At 40.0% G+C, this 24,006-nt stretch overlaps 1 protein-coding gene across 4 annotated transcripts in view; it reads left to right on the top strand.

Moving 5' to 3' along the window:
• The window catches only part of LRCH1 (leucine rich repeats and calponin homology domain containing 1), a 211,534-nt gene that overhangs the window by 118,677 nt on the left and 68,851 nt on the right, over window positions 1–24,006 (top strand). For all 4 annotated transcript variants that reach the window (XM_010358099.2, XM_030922141.1, XM_010358098.2 and 1 more), the window contains exons 3-7: window positions 695–821; window positions 13,882–13,987; window positions 18,198–18,334; window positions 20,129–20,256; window positions 21,403–21,466. In XM_010358099.2, coding sequence (XP_010356401.1) covers window positions 695–821; window positions 13,882–13,987; window positions 18,198–18,334; window positions 20,129–20,256; window positions 21,403–21,466 — 562 coding nt within the window. The remainder of the gene's footprint in view (window positions 1–694; window positions 822–13,881; window positions 13,988–18,197; window positions 18,335–20,128; window positions 20,257–21,402; window positions 21,467–24,006) is intronic.

Below are 24,006 nucleotides of genomic sequence, written 5' to 3'. Positions count from 1 at the left end.
TTAATTAGCTCTCTTGCAGATACCAAAACAGACTTTAACTGTAGCAACCCTTGTTTTAACAAAAGGAAGCTGTGTCAAAATGTTGGAAATGAGCCTGGTGGTTTTGTGAGTTGCAGCAAAATTATCTTTCCCATCCCTACTGCAGTGGATGAAATGATGCCTGTGTGGTGCTGGTTGCTTTGGTCCAGCTGAGTTTCCTGCACACATTGTCAGGAGAGGGCAGTTGGCACTAGCTTCCCGTTGCTATTGGTTGTTCAGGATGTGCTCTCCATCTGCCTCCTGGCTGGCCAAGGGCTCAGCTTCTAAGTGATGGTGGGGTGGGGGTGGAGAAGGGGGTGGGGGACTGAGGGAGTAGGGGGGGTGGAGAAGGGGGTGGGGGACTGAGGGAGTAGGGGTGTTGGGGGGGTAGGGGAGAGGGGACTTTAATGGTATTCCTTGTGTTGAAGAAAGTTGTCTCTTTCAGAACTGCCCATACCCTTCTTTAAAACAGAAACAAACAAACAAACACGGTATCTTGTTTTCTTACATACTTGTCATTTGAGTTATCACATATACAGAAAGTATATTGGACTTTTTGTATTTGTAAAATGTCTTCTCAGATCACTCCTTTTTCCTTTCTTGTTAAAAACAGATTCACAGACAGTATGAAGTGGCCTTTCTGTTTACGTGTGTTCTTGTTGCATTGTCTTTGCAGTCGAAATCAGCTGTCCGCCCTGCCTGCCTGCCTGTGTGGTCTGCCTCTCAAAGTCTTAATCGCGAGTAACAACAAACTTGGATCATTACCAGAAGAGATAGGCCAGCTCAAACAGTTAATGGAGTTGGTATGTTACTGATTTTTAAGATGCTCTTTTTTGTTGGTTGACTGATCATAGCCTATCAAGGTATTCAGAAAAACTTTTCGTGACAGTTGGACAAGGTAGAGCCTCTGTTGCATGAGGGCAGGTATATGATAAAGACATTAAGTGGGGACAGGAACAGCTTTGAAACTTTGCTGTGACAGACACATTTCCTGGGATTTAACGGCTTCCTGTAATTTATAGCTCCTGAAGTTTGCAGGATTTGCAGTTTCTGAAGTTTATGGGCTATCATGTTGTAGTTAGACTTCTTTTTTCAGATTCCATATAAATTTATAAAAAATTGTGGCTAAACTGCCAAAATAATCTACAAATAAGTTAGTAGGCCACACTTCATGCAGGTATAACGTTAAGTCAGAAGACAGAAAGAACAGGGTGCTCTGATTCTGTCGAGATTTTAGAAATCATTGTCCCAAATCGATGTAAGTTTAAAATGTGACCGTGTCCCCAGGGATAGAAAAGGAAAACAAGCTGTAGATGAGGAGAGACGGATTATAAATGTGTGTGAAGCTGAGATGCACTGTTCTATTTCAGCTCTTTCACTACTCATTTAATTATTTACCTTTCTTCTAAATTGGGAAAGAATGAATGCTTTCTAAACTTCCATTGAGCTAACATAGGTGAAGGAAGAAACAGGAGTTAGCAATCAGGGCTTGGGCTTATTCCATCCCGACCTTGTGTCAGGCACAGGGCTTGATGGGATTAAATGATGAAAAGGGCACAGTACCTGTCTTCCAGTAGATTCCACTCTAGAACACTGATGGTGGATAAGTTTTGTCTTTTTTTTTTTTTTTTTTTTTTTTTTTTGAGACGGAGTCTCGCTCTGTCGCCCAGGCTGGAGTACAGTGGCCAGATCTCAGCTCAGTGCAAGCTCTGCCTCCCGGGTTCCCACCATTCTCCTGCCTCAGCCTCCCGAGTAGCTGGGACTACAGGCGCCTGCCACCTCGCCCGGCTAGTTTTTTTGTATTTTTTAGTAGAGACGGGGTTTCACTGTGTTAGCCAGGATGGTCTCGATCTCCTGACCTCGTGATCTGCCCGTCTCGGCTTCCCAAAGTGCTGGGATTACAGGCTTGAGCCACCGCGCCCGGCCAGTTTTGTCTTTTGTGCCAGCTCCTCTGGATCCACCTGGAGCACCACGGTGCTGGCCTGCGAGGCCCAGATAGAGAATGCTGTGACTGCTTAGTCATGTCTGTAGTGGGATTGGTCTAGGAGAATGATGGCACCCATGTCACCTATGTGTCAACTTTGTCTTTAATATTGCTATAGAAAGGCATTAGAGCTATAGAAAGTGTCTTTTTCATGGATTATTTGATAGCATTGTCCAAAACTCAATCCAACTAGCTCACACCAAAAGTCAGGGTTGGTTACAGGATACAGGGGTCCCTCAGATCACTTACTATAAAGACATTTGGTCACAGATCACGAGTGACTAGGACAAGACATGGGAATGTTGTGAAGGACCGTGGCAACGGTTCATTTTTCTGCTCAGCTTTTCCTCTTCCATACAACAGCAGAGGTTGCCCAAGTTTAAATATTCTCCCAGGAAAAGTACCTAGCAAGAGACCTACTGGCATCTCTCAGCCCTGGGTTCTAAGTGAGAGGCAGATCTGGCCTGATGTTCTCCCCTGACTTAGTCTGCTGTGCCCAAGGTACATGGTCGCGCTGCTCAGATGTGGATGTCGGGCTGCCACCACAGGGGGTAATTCTGAAAGAAGACAGATGTTCATTTGAGCAGACACTGCCCACCACCTCCCCCACCCCATCCCCGAAAGTTTCTATTACAAGAAGCATGTGCACAAGGCAGGGAATGATTAATTAATTCAGTCTTCGGGTTGTGAGAGGTTTGGAAAAGAAGAGCCCTTTGAGAGGCCCCTTAAATAAGGCCCATGTGGGATTTCCTAGGAGGAAAAAATAAGTCAGGGACAGGGACAGGGAAAGCATTCAAGGAGAAGGGACAGCTCGTGCAAAGGCAGTACATCCTAGAAGTCAATGTCATGCTTGGGAGTGGGAAGCTGTTGAATCCTGCTGAAGTCTAGGTAGATAGAATGGGGCTGGGCACGCCATCCTCACACACACTGCCTTAGATTTAGGCCACAGGCAACTCCTTCACAGGGCATTTGAGGCCCTCTGTGGTCAGCCCCCGGCTCACATCTTCTGGTTCATCTCTTGCCACTGACACCTTCACTCTCCAAGTTCCTACCTTCTGGGAATGCACCTTGTTCATTTTCACTTCGGACTTGTGCACATATCACGCGTCCATCATGGGCTGTTTCTTTTTCCCCACTCTTTTCTTGGTTAGTTCTTAGCCAAGTTAGATCTCACTTCATCCAAAAAGCCTTCCCAGATCCTCCAAGCCTGAGTTAGGTGCTCCTGAGGCAAGCACTCCATACTTATTACTGAATTTTCATAGCATCACGGTTGTTTCCTTACTTGGCTTTCTCTGTGCCAGCTCCCCCCACACCCTGAAAGCTGCTTAACTTGCCATTGTATCCCAGGTGCCTGGCACCTGATAGGCACCCAGCAGATGTTTGCTGAATGTTACTGTTGAATGGTGGAAGGTGAGCCTGGAAAGATGTCTGGAGGAGATTGTGAAGACCCTCAGGTGCTGGGCCTGGATGGGGTTGTGAGGGCAGGAAGACTCAGTCTTGCTGTCCACATAACTCAGAAGGTGCCATTTTAACTGGTTCAAGGAAACAAAAATTTCCTAGATGACAGCTTTGGATGAAAGTGATGGTTGTATGCTTCTTCTTTTTCTTTTAATGCTTCTTTTAGGTATCTGATAGCCACAAAATCCATCATTGCTAAAATTTGGGTTAGGACTTGCAAATACAATATGAATAACAATTTTTTTTAAAAAAAAACCAGACTATTTATAAGAGCAGTTTTAGGTTCACAGCAAAATTGAGAAGAAGGTACAAAGATATCCCACATACCCTCTACTCCCACACATGCACAGTCTCCCTGTCATCAACATTCCCCACCAGAGTGGAACATTTGTTACAATATGTGAACCTATCCCAACACATCAATGTCACCCAAAGTCCATAGCTTACATTAGTGTTCACTCTTGGTGTTATACATTCTATCTGTTTGGGTAAATGTAGAATGACCTGTGTCTCTCACTACCCTCCAAATCCTCTGTGTCATCCCTCCTTAACCCTGGAAACCACTGATCTTTACTATCTCCATAGTTTTGCCTTTTCCAGAATGTCATCTAGTTGGAACCATACAGTATGGAGCCTTTTCAGATTGGCTTCTTTCACTTAGGAATATGTATTTAAGTTTCCTCCATGTTTTTCCATGGCTTGACAGCTCATTTTTTTCAGTGCTGAATAATATTCCACTGCCTGCACAGTTTATCTTCTCACCTCCTCAGGGACATCTTGGTGGCTTGCAAGTTTTGCCAATTATGAATAAAGCTGTCAAGTTGATTTTTTTTTTCATTATTTGAGTTCCCATGCAGATAGGTGGCACATGGGTGAGATCAATCTTCTGGAACTTTTTGGCGCTGATATGTGCTGTCCCATGAACCTTGAGTGTAAGTGACACCGCATGCCATCCGTCAGCTGTGCTCTAGAGCTGTGTCAGCTAGCTCATCTGTTAGCAGGTGGCACATGTGCTGAGCCTGAGAGTCAGCCCTGTACCAGAGCAGGGCTTTCCTCAAATACCCTTTCTCAGCTGCAGGGCTGACATGTGTAAACAGCCTTGTCTCCAGCGTCAGGACACACTGGCTGTTGGATGACTCTAAGGGACACCCCGTGCTTTTCTTGGGCACCCTGTCCTGGGCCCAGCTCTAACGAGGGCGGCCCTACATCCTAGTTACAGGACTGTCTTCACCTGGTTCTTATGTCTTTTCTCCACCAGCAATAACTGTTGAACCCACAAGTTCTAGGATCTTAGAGCGATAGGGGATTGTAAAAGGCATTTAGTCCAAACTCTTGACATCTTATGAATGAAGAAACCGGAGGCAGAAAGCCAGTGCATGACATATGGAAGGTCACCCCTCTGTAGCTAAATTGTAACATAAGCTGAAACACCCTCACCCAGCACAGTCCTGTGGAAATATAATATAAGCAATAAATGTGATTTTAAAAGCACTGGTAGATACATTTACAAAAAAGAAGCAAGTGACATTAATTGTAATAATATTTATTTAACCTAAAATAACCAAAATATTATTACTTCGTCACCTGTATAATATAAAAAAAATTAATGAGATATTTTAGATGCTTTTCTTCATGCTAAGTCCTTGAAATCTAGTGTGTACATAACTCTGAAAGCACATCACAGATTGGACTGGCCACATTTCTGGCGTTCAGTGGCCACCCTTCTGGATATGGCAGCTCTGTCGCCTGTGCTCTTTCCGCTCTCCTGACCCTGTGTGTGAGCAAGCGTGATCTTTGGGAAAAACGGTATTTACTTATGAAGTTGGTAAAAATTTAATAAGTGGTCATTATTTAACCACAAAGAGGGAGTGGTCTTGCTTAAGGTCACAGTCTAAAAAAAGATTATTTTCCATCCATTCTCACTTATCTTTCATATCTTTTTGCTTAAAATAGTAGTGTTACTATAGGTAACCATATCATATTATTTTAAGCTATGAATTGGGGGAAAAAAATTCCCTGGAGGGGCAGAAGTAATTCTAGAATTGCCATGGGAGGCTTCTGTTTTGTAGTCACAAATTAACCAGCTTGTTACAAGATTTGGGAGCCCTCCAAGCATTCAGAATACTTGAAGCCACCTAGTGCTTCAGCGCTGAGACAGTGTCTCAGCTTATTAGGTTCCAAGCATTGTTTGTTAACTATTTTAGAAGAAATATTTTTAAATTGTTCACATCAGACTCAGAGTATTCCAAATGGAATTACTATTATTATTATTATTATTATTATTATTATTATTTTGAGATGGAGCGTTGCTGTGTCGCCCAGGCTAGAGTGCAGTGGCACAATCTTGGCTCACTGCAGGCTCTGCCTCCCGGGTTCAAGCAATTCTCCTGCCTCAGCCTCCCGAGTAGCTGGGAATATAGACGTGTACCACTGCACCCAGCTAACTTTTTGTATTTTTAGTAGAGATGGGGTTTTGCTATGTTAGCCAGGCTGCTCTCAAACTCCTGACCTCAAGTGAACCACCCACCTTGGCCTCCCAAAGTATTGGGATGAAGGCTTGAGCCACCATGCTCGGCCAGAATTGTGAACTCTCTTTTCTTCTAAGTGTGAGTGAACATTCCAGAGTCAGCAGTCACTTAAAAACAAACAACAAAATAATAAAAAATAAAAAAACTTTAGCCATTGACAAGAAAACCGTTGTCCTTTCTACTTTGTGAAAGGAATTGGAGTTGGAAAATGATGTCTTATCTTTTTAAATACATTAGAGTTATATAAGATTTTTTAAAAATGCATTCCCATTCAGTCATTGCCTTGTCCTGCCATTTGAGACTGTGCAGGGAATGTCCCATGAAGAAGCCACAAAGAGACACTACTGAGATGTCCTTTTCCTGACTCAACAAGAGTGGCCAGGGTGTATTTCCACATTGTTGCAGGTGCAGGAAAACTTATGGAATCTTAGCTCCGTGGAGCTGGCTGCTCCAGGGTCATTTCAGATGGGAATGATGTGGAACTTTCTGATCTCCTTGGCTGCTCTGAATGACTTCTATATGCTCTGTTGCCTCACTGCTGTAGCAGTGTGAATGTGTTGCTTGGTACGTCTATCTGCCTGTGCTTTCTCTAAAGGGAAGAGATAAAGCGTTCACATTACTGAGCATCTGCTGTATACCAGGCACTCTGCTAGGTATACGTGTATTATTTCATATAGTCTTGAAAGTAAGCCAGCAAGGTAGGTATCATGTTTAAATTTTACAAATAAGTTTCAATTTTAGAATTGCTTCACCACAGCCACAAGGATATGAAGAGGTAGAGTTGGAGTCAAAACCAGGTTTTTTAATCAGCATCCTCACCACAATACAGCACTATCTCTTCACCTAAACTGTAAGCCCCTCATGGAGTGGGGCCGTGATTTTTCTCTTTGGAGTTCCCTGGTTTAACTCCTGGTGGTTTTTCCATTAAAGTTGTGGGAAGAAAATGTTACTAAAAAAAAGGTTTGGTACAAATGGTCAATGTCTCACTAATGTTTTGTTACTGTGGAAGCAAGAGTCAGGGAAGGGGTCTGTAGACTTGTGTTGGCTGGATCTCATTTTACTCATTAAAACCTTGTTAACATGTTGAAAACATGGTTCTTTTACTGCTAAACCATGCCTGATGGATGAGGTATATTTGTTAAGAGATGCTGTATAAATGCCATTTGTTATAATTAACAGGCAGCTGTGAAAACAAACACACTGTTAGAACACAATAAAATAGAGAGCCTTTTATGGGGCATTTGCCAAAGATCTGAGAGTTTTCTCATTGGTTCCCTGTATATGGTGACATGTTGTGGTCCAGAGATGTTTTTTTTTCTCAGTTCTGTCCTCTCTGAAGTTACGCAGTGTGTGAAAATCGTGTCTTCTAGCTCTTACCTTCACATAAGAGAACACAGTATCACTGATTTAATGCTTGCTTTTCTGATCAAAAACCTCACAAGGCCTGGCTCAAGAAATGACTAGTTGGAAGGTGCATTTCCTGGCCTTGATTGGATATGCTATTTTTTATTCTTTTTTCATGAAATGTTTGGTTGTGTGGAGAGTTTGGATTCAAAGATTGATTACTGAGCAGGTGCTGAGGAAAATCCCTTCTTCATTATTTGCATGGGCAGCGTTCCAGTCTCTGAGGGAGATAACGGTGGAGGCATAAATTCACGTGCTCGCCATGCTGTTTGTCCATTCATGGTCTCTGGAGACGCCTCCTAACCTCTGGTTTCTATGCGATGATTGGAAACCCAGGGTTTGCTCAAGCCCCTTTGTGCTTCCATTTCTGCCTTTCTTCTGAAGAGCAGTGGGGTAGGCCATGTGTTTGTAAATTTAGGAGAATTGTGCAACAGAGTTTTGCTCTGGAAAAAGACACTGGTGTTGAAAGGTGATAATTTGTCATCCCAGAGCTTTCTTGAGAAAGTTTCAAGTTTAAATGAATGTATTTTCTTTTTAAGACAGGGAGTTCTGGCCAGATGCAGTGGCTCACACCTGTAATCCCAGCACTTTGGGAGGCTGAGGCGGGCAGATCACAAGGTCAGGAGTTCGAGACCAGCCTGACCAGCATGGTAAAACCCCACCTCTACTAAAAATACAAAAATTAGTTGAGCATGGTGGTGTGCACCTGTAATCCCAGATACTCAGGAGGCTGAGGGAGGAGAATGACTTGAACCCGGCAGAGGTTGCAGTGAGCCAAGATTGTGCTGCTGCACTCCAGCCTAGGCGACAGAGACTCCATCTCGGAAAGAAAAAAAAAAAAAAAAGACAGTGAGTTCTGACCACGGGCATTGAGGGTTTTTTACTATTAAGAAATGCAGCACACCAACATGGCATAGGTATACATGTGTAACAAACCTGCACGTTATGCACATGTACCCTAGAACTTAAAGTATAATTTAAAAAAATAAAAAAAAAATAAAAAAAAAAAAAAGAAATCAAAATTGACATTTCGCATTTAGTTACATATCTGTTTTTCAACCAAAATAATTTCATTATCTCTGATGTAGCAAATGGACTCCTCATGTTGGAGGATAATTAGAATTATTTAATCCTTACCTGTTCTTTTGATAGAGACACAGAAAGGGTAAGACATTTCCCTAAAGTGACACAGTGAGTCATACAAAATGCACTTCCACAAAAGGGCATGGCTACATGATAGGAGGCTAATTATTAGTAGACTGCAGTTTCTGTCAGAACGTTTGCATTTTTTCAATTAAATAAAGAGCTAGATTCTTACAAAAATACAGCTCAAGCTGTATTACCATAGTAAGTTTTTGAAAACCTAAGTATCAGAGCAAGGTCACTTGTACAAATACCACCTGCAGTTCCAGTGTGTGGCCTGGTCTTACTGGAACAATTCTCTAACCAAGATCGTCTTGACACAGCATCTATGTTTTTTTTTTTTTCTTTCTTTTTTCTTTTTGTTTTGAGACAGGGTCTTCTTACTCTGTCACCCAGGTTGGAATGCAGTGCCATGGTCACAGCTCACTGCAGCCTTGACCTCTCGGGCTCAAGCAATCCTCCCACCATAGCCTCCCGAGTAGCTGAAACCACAGGTGCATGCCACTATGCCCGACTAATTTTTTAACATCTTTTTGTAGAGTCAGGGTTTCCTTATGTTCTCTAGGCTGGTCTAAAACTCCAGAGCTCAAGCAATCTGCCTACCTCGGCCTTCCAAAGTGCTGGGATTATAGGTATGAAACATTGTGCCCGGCCTATGTTGGTTTTCACTAGGCATCATTCCTTAAAAAAATACTTCTAGTCAGCCAGGCATGGTGGCTCACACCTGTAATCCCAGCACTTTGGGAGGCCAGAGTGGGTGGATCACTTGAGGTCAGGAGTTTTAGACCAGCCCGGCCAACATGGTGAAATCCCGTCTCTACTAAAAATACAAAAAAAAAAAAAAAAAAAAAAAAAAAAAATTAACCAGGTGTGGTGGCACACACCTGTAATCTCAGCTAGCTGGGAGGCTGAGGTGGGATAATCGCTTGAACCCAGGAGGCAGAGGTTTGCAGTGAGCCAAGATCACACCATCACACTCCAGTCTGGGCAACAGAGCAAGACAGTGTCTCAAAAAAACAAAACAAAACAAAAAAACAAAAACAAACAAACAAAAGACCAAAAACGTCTAGTCTTTTTTACAATATTACTTTCTGAAAGTGAACATAACCTAGTTTAATAATCCCTGAATTTATTCTGCTAATTTAAATCCTTGTTATTTTTGCATTCTGAAGGTCAGTTAGCAACCAGCACTTAGTAACAAAAATATATTAATCTCCAACATGGTTTTAATACTCCTAGAGACTCTTTATTGTGATGAGGAGAGAATCTTATTTCTAAAGTTTTTTTTTTGGTTACGTAAAAACATGATGACCCGTGGAAAATCAGTATGTGTTAAGTCACAGTGCAAATTCTCTATTTTGTTTTTTATCTAAATGACAAAGTTGGACTGGCTGGTCTATAAAAAACTTAAGCTTGAATATTTATATTACTATAATTAGATTTGTTTCTGTATCAAAAAGAATAAATTCAGTAAATATTTATAACATGCTCATGATTCTTTTTGATCTGCCTGCGTGTATGTGGTATTAGAGTACTAACTATAGGGTACTATGATTTCACTGAAGTTTGGAATCATTCTCTAAGACATAGCTTAGGGCTAATAGAAAATTCAGAAAGGATTCATTTGACTATTTTAATAAGTAACTGAATCTGGAATTTATAACCTGATAAATTCTTACTAATTGCAGAAGTGTGAGGCATTAGTGTTGTTTTTATTTACATTCATTTTCCTAAATCGTATCTTCTTTAAATCAGTCTATAAAATTCATACCTTATGTTAGGCTGAATTTGAACAAAAGCGTTCTAGAGAACAAGGCCATTCTAGAAATATTGCTTTTACATTTTCAAAACGGATATATTTTATCCTCAAACACCTAGACTATTATCTCCTGTTTCTTCTTCCTTATCCCCCAGCTAATTAAGACAGTGACCCATGGGGTTTTATTTTTGTGATGAATTTATAACCTCTTTAAAATGTGGCAAGATTCAATGACTTGTGGGAATAGAGTTTTGCATTATTTTCTACAATATTGATTACACAATAGTGAAATGTTATCTTGTGTGCTAAATCTGCTTGGGCATTTTCCCCCCATTATTTTGTCAGATGGGAAGTAATTGACAACAGTGCAGAGTACTATTAAAATAATTTGACCTTCACCATATAACCTCCAAAATGTGAATGGACAATTGGACTTTGTGTTTTGAATTGTCTACAGATGTCCTGTCCTGTAAGTCAGAAGGAAAAAAACTTGTATTTATCGTTACATGAAGTTTTTTGAAGTAAATTGATTGACCATTTTCCCTAGTGCTAACTAAGTTTTCAAATATCGCCAGGGGGAGTTGATTTTTTTTAATAAAGCTATTATGTTAGAAACATACAGTGGAAAAAAATCACCTTACGTTTAGAGAAACAGCATATTTTGATTTCCTGGCTAACTCAAGCATGACCAGCAAAGAGCAAGGTGAGTATAGTTCACATTAAAAAATGGAATAAGGCTTAGTTTCATCTCATGCTGTGAATAACGTGCTACTTAAATATATCTTATCTTTTTCCTTTCCTCTCCTCCCTCCTTATTTATTAAGAGAAAGATTGTTTTAAAAAATTATGTCTTTGAAGCTTCTGGAAATTGTCAGTTTCATATTGAAAATCGGTGATTTCCATAATTTATATAAAGATCTTTCTCGCGCTGTCACTCACAAGACTTAAAAAAACTTGTTTTAGATGCCAGTAACATCCATTTTCTCTAGAGATGGAAAATCATTCCTTCTAATTCTTCCCCACAAGCACGCCCACTTCTCCTGCCAACAACATCACCAAAGTGATTGTATCTGGTCCTGAGTTCCATAGAAGGATTTGATTTCCTGCATTTCTAGGACTCACCTGTGTGGTATTTGTGTGAGGACTCTTAAAATAGGATGGAATGGCACCTTTTGCTTATTTGTAACTTAGTTAAGGCAAAGAAAGCTTTCATTGAAAGGATTTGATTGTTGGCTCCTGTGACTGAGCAAAGGCCCCAGTAATTGGGAAAAGATGGCATTTCACTGTTCTCTTCTCCTGTGTAGAAATGCATTCCGAAAGGCAGGGCGATTTACTGACTCAGCGAGGGGCTGAGAGTGACTGAACACAATCTCTGGACCTCCTAATTCTGTAATTACATCCTTTGATGTTTTTGTCTCTGCAGATGTGCTTGTGAAGTTTGTTTCTGTTTTTGTTTTAAACACTAGAAGTGTTGTTCTCAAACTTGTGTGTGACTTTTCTGGGCCAGGAGGGATACAGCAACAGTGGTTGGGGCTGATACCGCTAAACACGTGGTGCTCTCAGCCCATGTCACCCCACCTCCCGCATCAGACTGCTGTACAGAGAAGCTTGGTGAGGTGTCTGCACTGTGCACACTCAACCTTTATAGAGGACAGCTTCATTCCTTTTTAGCAGGAGTGATACCGTTCCTCTTCATCAGGTGATATACATTGAGCATCGTCATAACGAGGACAGGTTGATAGATTACCTGAAGCCTTTTCGATGAGACCAGGTTAGAGGGCAGGGATCAACTGTGTTGTGGACAGCCTGGTCTAAATGTGGAGCCTGGGGGTGTTCACTGGATTGGTCGATGATGAGTTCATCTTATTTGAATGAAAGTGAAACAGATTTCTGAAACGAGGCTTTGCTGCCTTCTGTGGTGAAAGGGGAGAGCTTTTGCAGGTTCAAAAGTAAAGTGGGATATTTAAGGCCTTGATCTCACTGGAATCATTTATATCTTTAGTTCTGTGATGCCAAGTGGGACCTGCATGGGATTTAGTGTGTATGTTGGAGCATCCTGGGTCCTAGGGTTCTGGAAAAGGAGCCACAGTATTATGGAGTGTCACCATAAGTGGATTTTAGAAGTTTCATCCAACATTTATTGATCCCTTACTTGGCACTCTACCTGGCACTGGGAGGATGGAATGAATAAGACATGGTCCCTCCCACCCAGGAGCTCATAGGCTTAAAGGGGAATATAAACCCGTGAGCAAATAACTTACAGTGACACGCTATCTAAAGAACCACACAGGAAGAAGTGGCGTCTCCCTGGGCATTAGATCAGAGTGGGAGAGGTGGGGGAAGCCTCGTGAAAGATTTCATGAAAGAGGTTGAGGCTTGAATTAAGTCTTTAAAAATGTGTCAGTGGGACAAGAGGACAATATTGGGGACTGGCATATCAGGCAGGGAAGGAGCATGAACGAGTTTGGGAATTATGAAATACTGAAAACTGCCAGAAGCAGTAACATTGCTTGAGTGTAGGTTGTGAGGAGGGACATTCAGAGAAATGGTGCTGGAGAAATGGACAGACCTCATCATAGACACTGGCCTTACTGCCTAGTTTGGACTTTATAGTTGTTGAGGAGCCTCCACAAGTGTTTAAACTGGTGAACAGCATGATGGCATTTGCACTGTGGCCGCTCTGTGAAGGATGCATCCAAGGCAAAGACTGATGTGTGGAAACCAGTCAGGAGATCATGATAGCACCCAGCTATAAGAGAGAGCACTGGTCTGACTGTAGGAGTAGCTGGGGGTGGGTGGGGGAGTGAAGAGCCCAGCACAACTCCCAGAGCCAAGAGGAAGAGTGGGATTCAGAGAGATCCTAAGGATGTAGAAGATTATAAATGTCAAGGCCTCCATTTCGCACGTGTCAAGAGGGGGTTCCAATCAAGGCGTCATTGCGTACTTGCTTCCTAAAGCAAAGACGAGAATTGCTTGTGAAATGTATGGCAAGGTGGTCAGCTGTAAGGTTTCTAGCCTGTGGTGAAGAACTCCATTTTAAATAAATAGTACATCCAAAGAGTGCATTAATATCCTAGTTTTTCACTGCAAAACGTGAGAGTTTGGTAAAATAAGATGCATTGTAGTATTCTATTTAGAGGCACGGGGGGACAGTGGCTCAACCGTGAGCTGTTAATTCATTTCTAGTGTTAACTCTGGCACTTGCATGCTTTGGGCGACTGGCTAAACTTTTCAGAGCCCCACTTTTTGATTTGTAAATATTAGGCTAGTAATATTGCCCAGTGGAGTTTGTTGTGAGAATTCAGTAAAATCAAAGCATGTCAAAGTGGCAGGCCAGAGGCTGGTGAAGCGGCTGCCGAATGCTGCTAATGTCCACCCTTTCTCCATTTTTCTCTCCTCTGAGGGAGTTTAAAACGTTCAACTTTTTCTTCCCTGTGCTAAGTCTTAATGCTAGGGACCTGGAGATGAATATGAAAGTGTACCTGTGTAGTTTTCCAAATATTTAAATTCCTTAAGGAGATTTCACATGAAATGCTTGATTTCCTGGAAAAAGATGTTTATTATTTCTCTCTCTGCTTTTGATACAGGATGTCAGCTGCAACGAAATCACAGCGTTGCCCCAGCAGATAGGTCAGTTGAAATCTCTACGAGAACTGAATGTCAGAAGAAATTACCTTAAAGTTTTACCACAAGGTAAAAAAGAAAGAGGGAAAATGAAGAAAATGGAAGACTTTCACTATTTTATTTTTGGGGGGATTTACTTTTGTGAAGAGGGTGGATCTTTTCGTGTGTGTGTGTGTATGTGTGTGTATGCCTACTACTAATAATTAGGATTTGAATTGCACATGCAGATAACAAAAAAGTGATGTTCAGGCTGTGATTTTAGTCAAGGGCTATGGTAACAAAATTATTCCCCTAGGTAATGCTGTGGGGCACGGGGGTAGACCTGGGTGTATTAGTTTGCTGGGGCTACTATAACAAAGAACCACAGCTGGGGTGGCTTAAATAACAGAACTTCATCTTCTCACGATTTTGGAGGCTGGATGCCGGGATCAAGGTGCCAGCAGGGTTGGTTCCTTCTGAGGCCTCTCAGCTTGGCTTGTGGGTGATATCTTCTCTCTGGGTCTTCACATCATCTCCCCTCTGTGCATGTCTGTCCTCATCTCTTCTTACAAGGACACCAAGGATTAGAGCTGCCCTCATGACCTTATTTTAACTTAATTACCCTTTTAAAGACCCTATCTCCAAATGCAGTCACATTCTGAGGTAATAGAGGTTAGGACTTCAACATATGAATTTTGGAAGGACTCAAGCCAGCCCATCGCAGGGGGTGACATGAATTGTTTTGAATATGGGTGTGTGACGTTTTGGAATGTGAAATTTTGGGGACATGCTTTGTTCTACAGATCGTGTCTGTCAGGATTTCTAGCCTTGGGGCTCTGGGAGCACTGGTTGGGAACTCCCAATGTCTAGAATCTTTTCTGAGGTGAGGGTGCTGCCTCTGCTGGAGTGATACTTGGACTAATGTCTCACTGGTGGTCTCGGTAAGTTTCACCAGTGGTGGCTGCAGAACCTCACCATTGAGACGTGGCTCCCAAGCACCCCGCATAAACGCCGAGACCTCAGACAGCCCTGCTCTGCAGCCGTGGGCTTCTGTAGTATGTCTGTCCGGTAGTGTGTAGAGTTCAAGGAAGATGTATGTATTTATTCAGAAATTGCATACCATTTAGAGCATGAAAGCAGCTTCATAGGGGGTAGTGGCTCTGCATTTCATGTTTGGGTTTGGACCTGGATCAGGAATGAACGGATGAGTCCTGGAACCCTGAATGCTTTCTCCAAAGCATACTCTGGTTTTCAGAGATCACATTGATTTCCATTGTTTTTGTTTAAAGTCTCTAGACTTAGCCTATTTCAAACATGTATTTAAAAATAATTCTCAAAGCAAAACCCTGTAGTATTTGGAAACAGCATTTGGTTAATCTGACACGAATGGAGCAATTTATGGATGCCTCATTTTAATTATCCTGTCTCTGCACCTTGATCTTTGGCTTGAAATGCTTCATAATAAGGCAAGAGAATGGATCTCATGAAAGGGAAGGAACTTTGGAAAATGTAATGTGCTTTGTAGATGGGAGGTTCAGGTCCGTTTGCCCTCTTTCACCTTCTTCATACTGACTAGCATTTTAGAGAAGCAGAATTAGAAACTCAGCATTTTTTACTTGAGTACTTGAGATGACTTGGTTTAAAAATATTGATTGATTTTTCATTTTGTCCTAGTACAGTCTCATTTTTTGGATATACAAAACTTGTATTTGGTTTAAGCAAACACAAAAGGAAAGCTTATTAACAGCAAATTTATATGCATACAACCTTTTGTGAGTTAAAGAAAACTTTCACGTAAACTTAAGCTCTCATGTTAATTATTGTGAAAATGTCAGAAATAATTGAACTCTCATTTTCAAAAGGAAAAATTAATGTGATCATTTTGCAAATGCCTGTCATAGTTTGGAAACGTGGAAAGAAAGTATATTCACAAAATCTAGATTTTTGTCTCTCACTGATTCCTCATTTTTTTTTTTTTTTTACCTCAAAAGCATTCCTTTCCCTTAAAAAGATCAGTTATTCCATAATTATGTTTTCTCAGGTTTGATATTTTAAAAATATACTCAAAACTAAAACTTCAGTTTACTGGACATTTTTTAAAAGAATAATTTCCTATCAAGTTCCTTTTCGCTTCACTCTGGAGAACTCTATTGATAAAAGACCATTGAACACTTTCAGTAAGTGACTGTGAAGACTTTCCCTGTTTACTTACATGTTTTTCCTCTTTAGATACCCTTCCTCGTATGCTTTCAATTTGAGGATTAAAAAAACCAAAACAAAATTGTGGTCTAATTACTCATATCAATTTTGTCGTGGTTTTACTACAACAACTGCAATAAGAAGACCATATTTTATTCTTTCTAGAACTAGAATGAACAGAGGATTAAAATAGCCATTCATTGCCTCTCTTAGCAGTGGGGAGAGAGAGTGGGATTTGTTCTTCTGCTTCTTTTTTTCTTACTCCCTTTTCCTACTCGACATTGTTTTACTTTTCCTGGACTGGCGTTGCAAAATTATCATTTTCTCCTTCATTTTATTGTTGTGAAACTGTCTGGTTCTTGTTTTCCTGAACTATGATGGCAATTGTGTTCCAAACTGGAACTAGAAAAGAAATGGTCATTATAAAACCATTACTTAGTTTATTTACCTGTAAGTTTTCTTCTGCTGTGTTCTCCATGAACTTGGCCCTCTAGTCTTAAGAGTCTTCATTTTAAGTGGCAAAGAATTGCTAAAGATCCAGAATCCAGTTAAATTTTTCCAGTGATTTGCTAACCTAACTTTAGTTAACCATCTCGGAGATAGGTTGATATTGCCAGGGGTAACCGCTAGGAGGTGTTCCTCTTATCACAGAGTCTTCATAATTCTTCAACAAACAAGCTGTGAGGTGAAAGGGGATCTTGCTTTTCCTATCCTTTGACTTCATGATTCCAGTGTCCTCCAGGACCAGTGTGGCCTGAGGTCAATCCCTCATCCTGCCAGAGGGGAGGCAAGCTGGGTTTGAGCAATGAACTAACGACTCAGGGCAATTTAAAAAATGCAGATCCCTTGGCTTCAGGTCCAGGGATCTGTATTCTTTCAAAAATACACTTCCTGAGTTTCTCCTGCACAGCCCACCTGTCATGGACCTGAGTTTGGAATCTGTGGCCTTAGATGCTCTTCTGCCTCCTCTCTAGAATTTTAGTTCCATTCCTCCTTTCTTTAAGACAAAGTAATTCACTAAGGTATGAACCAAGGACAGTCCCTTACATTCCCAGAGTGCTTCACATTCTGAGAGAGGTACTGGTTACTAGAATCTTTTCCTGCTGGAATTTGACATAACACAACTGAGTAAAGTGAAAACTGAAGAGCAGTGTAGGGGTAGAGGAGAAATAGTGTGAATTTTTACTCCAGGTCAGTGCCTTGAGTTATTCTTCTTTGTCTAATTCTTGCCCTTCTTCTACTTTAGAACTCCTTGAGTCCTTAAAAGATCCCATAACAAAAGTTCCGAGGCCTCGTTCTGAAGTGAACCCTTCATAGCCCCACACACAGAGATCTCAGTGGCTTGCCTGCATCGCCCTAGATGTCTGGCATGGCTTAGCCTCTTTGCTCTATGGCATATATTTGACTTTATTCCTAGCAGCTGCCAATGTCACTTTGAATGCTTGAAATTACTGAGTGTTTACTGTGCCACTGGGTGGGGATTTTAAGCTAAATGTAATGTTCTGTCTTCTGAGTGGAGCTACAGAAGACTTTTTAAAAGCTGTAGAATAAAGTCTTATCATACCAGAATTACAGGGCCTGTCGGAAAATTCTGAATTGGATAACATTTATTTTTTTAAATGTGGTTGGAAAAACTCATGAATATATTTAGTGTAGCTAGTTCTGGGATAATGCCAGCCCAGATACATTGATTAGATAAGAATATTCTGTAATTAACATATTACTCACGGACTAGCCAATGCTACTGGGAAACAGTTTGAAGTTAAAACATAAACATGTCCTGTGTGATGTGGCTTGCGTGATTCTTTTGCTGAAAAAAAAAGTCTTTTTAAACAATAGATATTGTAAATGTCAAGTGTTTCCAGTTTTTATCAGAACTAACAACAATTTAAAACTTCGGGGCACACAATGAAAGATTTTTCCCTCTTTTGGTAAAATGTTGTATACACACACCATGTATTCCTAATGTAAAACTTGCTTTTGATTATACTCCATTATATTTTTCCTGAGAAGCAGAACATTAATTATTGAATGATCAGCCATTAATCTGATTGCTTTCTAAGGTTTTTTCTTTCTTTTTTTCTTTTTTCTATTATTTTAGAACTAGTAGATCTTCCCTTGGTAAAGTTTGACTTTTCCTGCAACAAAGTGCTCGTGATTCCAATTTGTTTTAGAGAGATGAAGCAGCTGCAAGTGTTGCTACTTGAGAATAATCCTCTGCAGTCTCCTCCAGCACAGGTGAGGGGTCTTGCAGCAAAGCCAATGCCCCATGGGATGTGCTGTTATAGGGGCCAAGGGAAAATTTCCCCTTCACCTTCTGAAAGTTTGCTGAAAATCACTCATCACTGGCAAGTGGCAGATTAATTGGAGAAAAGGCATGCAAAATTTATTAACATGTACGTGGAAGCCTCCAGAGTGAAGACCCAAAGTTACAGGGGAAATTGTCCATTTTTATGCTTACAAAGTGTGGACAGCCATGTAGAAATACGATTGGACAAAGAGTATGATCTCATGTTAATAGACTGAGTGAGGAAACCCAGCAGGGCCTGTCTCTCTGGATTCTTCTTGGGCTCTCTGAGGATCATTCCTCCTTTCTGGGTGTGGGGCAGGACCCTCTTTGGAATGGGGGTTCTTATTGGCCTACTGTCAAACAAGAGAGGTCAGATAATTTCTTTATGGCCAGTTTTTACACAGAAAGGCAGAGGGAAAGTTCAAGTAATATTTTGAGGTTTTAAAGGGGTTCTGGTTTCTATGACCAGCTTTGGGGAAGAGGGATTCAAATTTCTAAGGCTCCCTTCCTTGGGAGAATGGGACCGAGAGGCAGGAGGGCAGGAGAGGTCAGAGAAAAACTTTTGCTTCTGAGGCCTTCATTTTGGGGTATTGTTTTCTGATTCCCAGTGCTATCAATAGTGCTTAAGCAGCTCTCCGAAGGCCAGTTTTCTGATTCTCAGCTGAAGAGAATAATACTGAATAAAACTTGATTATAAACAGTCACAGGTAACCCTTGAGTGAATGTGAGAAACAATAAATTGTCTTCTGCTGCATCAAATCTATTTACCAGCACTTGGCTGACTATGCTAATCACTCCAACTCCAGAATTAAATGTCTTATTATTTATCATTTTATTTGAATTTTTTTCATGGAGTACACTGATTGATTTTTTTTTTTTTTTTTTTTTGAGACAGAGTCTCGCTCTGTCGCCCAGGCTGGGTGCAGTGGCGCGATCTCGGCTCACTGTAGCCTCTGCCTGCCGGGATCAAGCGATTCACCTGCCTCAGCCTCCTGAGTAGCTGGGACTACAGGTGCCTGCCACCACACCTGGATAATTTTTTTTTATTTTTAGTAGAGATGAGGTTTCACCATGTTGGCCAGGCTGCTCTCGAATTCCTGACCTCCAGAGATCCGCCCGCCTTGGCCTCCCAAAGTGCTGGGATTACAGGCGTGAGCCACTGCTCCCAGCCATATCTTCCTTATTTGAATGTTAGCTGGAAAATGGAATTTAAACATGGTTATTGATTATTTAGAGACAGGTCTCAAGCTCAGATATTAAACTGCATGAGAGAAAAATGAAGTACTATGCTTTCAGATGCTTAACCATGTAAATATTTTGAAGTTTATTTTCTTTTTAAATAATTTAACAGCTTCTTAAATCTACAATTATTTTTAGGCTCCAAATTGTTTTCTACGGGCTCGAAAATAATTGTGCTTTTCTCATCTTTTGTAATTGGAATTTCACCAGGCTGGTCATCTGACTTTATACTTTTTATACTGTATATACTTGAATACATTTTTGTTAGACTTTTATAGTTTAGTGCAAGAAAAAATGGGAAATTTACTTAAGCATGGTTTTCTGTTCGAAGTAGAATTTGGAGGGAATGATTCCCAAAATTCTAAGGACGGATTTAGTGTACGTTGGTAGGGTGTTACTTGAAATGAAATCGGGAAAATTGAAATATACAGAGTAAGGATTTGATACTTAGATTTTGTTTTGTCATTGAAAAATGAATATGATTACTATTAATTTCTTCATAGATTTGCACAAAGGGCAAAGTTCACATATTTAAGTATCTGAGCATACAAGCATGCCAGATTAAGACAGCTGACTCCCTTTATCTCCACACCATGGAGAGGCCACATTTACACCAGCACGTGGAAGACGGGTGAGTCATGCCCTCATTCAAAGCCCCCGTTTAAAATTTGCCTAGGCCAAGGCCCTCCAGGTAGCTGACTTCAAAAATCTGTTTGTTTTAAGTCACCATGGTGTCTACAGAGAACAAAGCAAAACAAAACGATTTGCTTTACTCACCTAATTTGTGTTTAAAACAAGAAGTTGAGAAACTATTGGGATATGAAAGCAAAAACTGATGCTATTGAGAATATTTTGGTATATCTCAAATATCATCTACTGTCTCCTAATCGATAATCAGTTCTTCCTGTGTAAGTGGGTATATACTTATAAATAAGATCTAGAATACAAATGTGGATTTTTTTTTACTTATCATAATAACTATATTGAGCCCAGACATGGCGTTTTAGCAATTATTAATGTTGACTATGCCTCCAGAACAACGTTAAGAAAAAAATGAAAGCTTTAGTTTTGGTCTTTTAAAAATACAATATGTGTAGTTTTTTTGCCACTTGCTGTTTCAAATGGAAATGTTAGAACCTTTTCACACATCCTAGAGCTTCTTGTGGCATAAATCAAGCCTTGAGCTTCCAAAAAACAACGTTCCCACACTGATCGCAGTTACAGAAATGCAGGTTCTTTTTAAGAAGCCTTCAATGCAGAAATCTTTTCCTTCACTTTTTGCTACATAAGTAAATGTAAAATTTCTGACTACCTTAATGTTACTTTTATATAATGCTTAAAATATGTATCCACTGTTTTATGTACTTAATCCCTGGATAAAAATTTACAGAATGATTGAAAGTAATCACATTTCATAACCTAAGGGGTAAAAGCAGTTATGTGGTTTGCTAGATTCAGTAAAATAAGAACATTGGTAACTATTTTTAAGAAACACCGTAACATCTAAGAGCAAGCCACTTGATTAGAACATAAATCCATGAAACCCTGAACACAAAGAATTTTATCTTATACTGTGTTTAGACTGTGCTACTGTCGGATTTTCATTAGGCTCATGTCTTAATATTCTTTAATACTAGACTGATTTGTTGCCTTACAGTAATAATAAAAATTTGCATAGCAAAATTATTATTATAATGTAAATTGCTGTATCTTGGTGTGAACTTTGTGATTTTAATCTTTTTTTAAATGAATTCAATATTGATGGCATCTATCTCAGCAAGAAGGATTCTGATTCGGGAGTTGGAAGTGACAATGGAGATAAGCGATTATCTGCCACCGAGGTAAAGTTAGGGATCAGATTCTTTTCCTTCTATACTTCTAGACATATCTCCCAGGAGTTCATTGAACTCCTTTCTGTTAAAAGGCATTGATTCATTTGTATGAGAGTGTGTGATATTCGTAAAAGCGATTTGAAATCCTCGAAGTGTTGTATAAATATTAGCTGTTGTTAGCTTATTCTGCATCTTTAATATTTTGTAAATGCCTCGAGTAGAGTCTGTATCTTCCTCTCCTACACATTATCTAAAATATTATTGAGTGCTCAATAAATATTACAAAGTGGCTAAGTAGTATGCAAGTGCTCATGAAGCACTTTTATAAATATGCTTATTTTTCAGTAATAGAGTAATTTAGAAAAACATTGTTATACATATGCATAAATGTTAAGGAATCAACTGTACATTTTATGTTAGTAATTGACCCACAGGAAATGCATTTATGAGTAGCTATAGTTTTTATAACAATGTTTTTTTCCTCAAACTCTTAGATTGTGTTCTGTTCTGTTCAGTTAATTGGATAAAAGTTTGGTTACTTGTAAGCTAACAGGCCTCACACATTAGAGCTTCCTGTAGTGGTTATAAATAATGCTTTGATAACTGATTTATTATCTCACATGTACTCTATTAGAGTCCCCAAAATCTAACACTAACGTACCATTAAATGGAGCTTCTTGGCCTCAGCGATCTAGAAAGGAGTGGTAGGAAAAGTATCAGGTGCTCTTCTTTTTTTTGAGGGAAGTTACTTTCTGTAGTTACTGAGTTTTGAAACATTATAATATTCTTTGAAATTGCAGTTAATAGGCCAATTATCCCATCAAAGAAACTCACATTTTTTCAATGTATGACTCCAGGAAAAAACCTTTCTCCAGTTCTCCTCAAGTCTTTGAATTTTAATAGGTAGCTAAGGTATTTGAATTTATTTTTCACAAAATGCTCTATATAGCAGTATATTAAAAAGTGGGATTCTTTATCTTTAAAAATCCTTCTAATGTAGAACATTTTGAAAGGAAGAAGAGTTGGTAGGCAGAGAAGGCCAGTGTCAATAAAGAAAATAACCCATAGGAAGGCACATTACTGTGCTTCAGTGGGAGAGGGGATACTAAACACATTTCTTTAGTTGCATTTTAATTCATCCTCTTCAACTTCTAAATCCTCGCAAATGGACCATTGTTTCAGAAATTACTCACCCTAAGCATATTTTCTGTTAAATTAAACAGACCCTGTTTTTTCTCTTCTAAGGCTAATTAAACTCATTAATAAAACATTACATAAAGAACTTCATTATCCTTTTATTCTCACTTAAGCATAAGTAGGATGCTAATATCATTCTAAAACGAGCCCAAGGATTTATTCAGTGCCTTTTAATTAGATGCATATCTTTGGAATTTTGCTGAATTTTTAAGATGAGAGGTGGGTAGGCCGGGCGCGGTGGCTCAAGCCTGTAATCCCAGCATTTTGTGAGGCCGAGACAGGCGGATCACGAGGTCAGGAGGTCGAGACCATCCTGGCTAACACAGTGAAACCCCGTCTCTACTAAAAAATACAAAAAACTAGCCGGGCGAGGTGGCGGGCGCCTGTAGTCCCAGCTACTTGGGAGGCTGAGGCAGGAGAATGGCGTAAACCTGGGAGGCAGAGCTTGCAGTGAGCTGAGATCTGGCAACTGCGCTCCAGCCTGGGCGACAGAGGGAGACTCCGTCTCAAAAAAAAAAAAAAAAAAAAAAAAAAAAAAAAAAGATGAGAGGTGGGTAGAAAGAGAAAGGAATACAGAAAAGATTGTATACAACAGGATAAAATGCACACATCTTCCCATTGGCCTTTCCTTGTCTTACATTACAGCCTCCTTTCCTAAGTACACCTCCAAGAAATTTATTTTTTAGAATGATAAGCTTTCTGAATTATCTTACATAGCTTCCTATTTTCACTTGGTTTGGCAAAGATTTTACCATCTATGGTCAGGTGATGTTACTTCCCATTTAGATCACATTTTGGGGTTCAGGGATCACACCTCGTTCTTTTTCTTTGGCTGCTGTCATGATTGATTTAGCATTTGTCACTGAGAAATTAAAAACATCTTTTTATCAAGATGAACAGGAAAGAAAGTGTGGAACTCTATGAATATTTGTTGAATGAATGAAATGCATGCCTGATTTCTGCCAGTTTCTAAACAATCTGTACATATGTCCATAAGTAAACAAGGACAGACTCTGAAAACCATACCTCAAGAATTTCGGAGCAAGGCATGATCTCCTGAAATGTGTTTTATGGAGGTTCCTGATTTTTGAGATTTGGAAAGCTATTCCCTAAGTAGCAACAGTAAAATGGAGACAGAGGAAAATAAACCAGGCTCCATATTTCAGAATCATAGGTTTTCTGAATAAACGTCATCAGCTACTGTGGGAAAGGAAACCCTCAGAGAAAACTAATCCAATTATGAAGTCAAAGCTTTACTCCAAAAATCACACAGAGCAGTTCTTTTTAACTACTACAGTTCTTTAGCACTTTTATTTTTTTTTTATTTTTTATTTTTTTGGTTCTTACATTTT

This window comes from Rhinopithecus roxellana, chromosome 18 (genome assembly GCF_007565055.1).
Source record: "Rhinopithecus roxellana isolate Shanxi Qingling chromosome 18, ASM756505v1, whole genome shotgun sequence".
NCBI classification, from domain to species: Eukaryota; Metazoa; Chordata; class Mammalia; order Primates; family Cercopithecidae; genus Rhinopithecus; species Rhinopithecus roxellana.
Note: the sequence above shows the minus strand (reverse complement) of the source record. Positions and strands in the feature narration are given on the sequence as shown.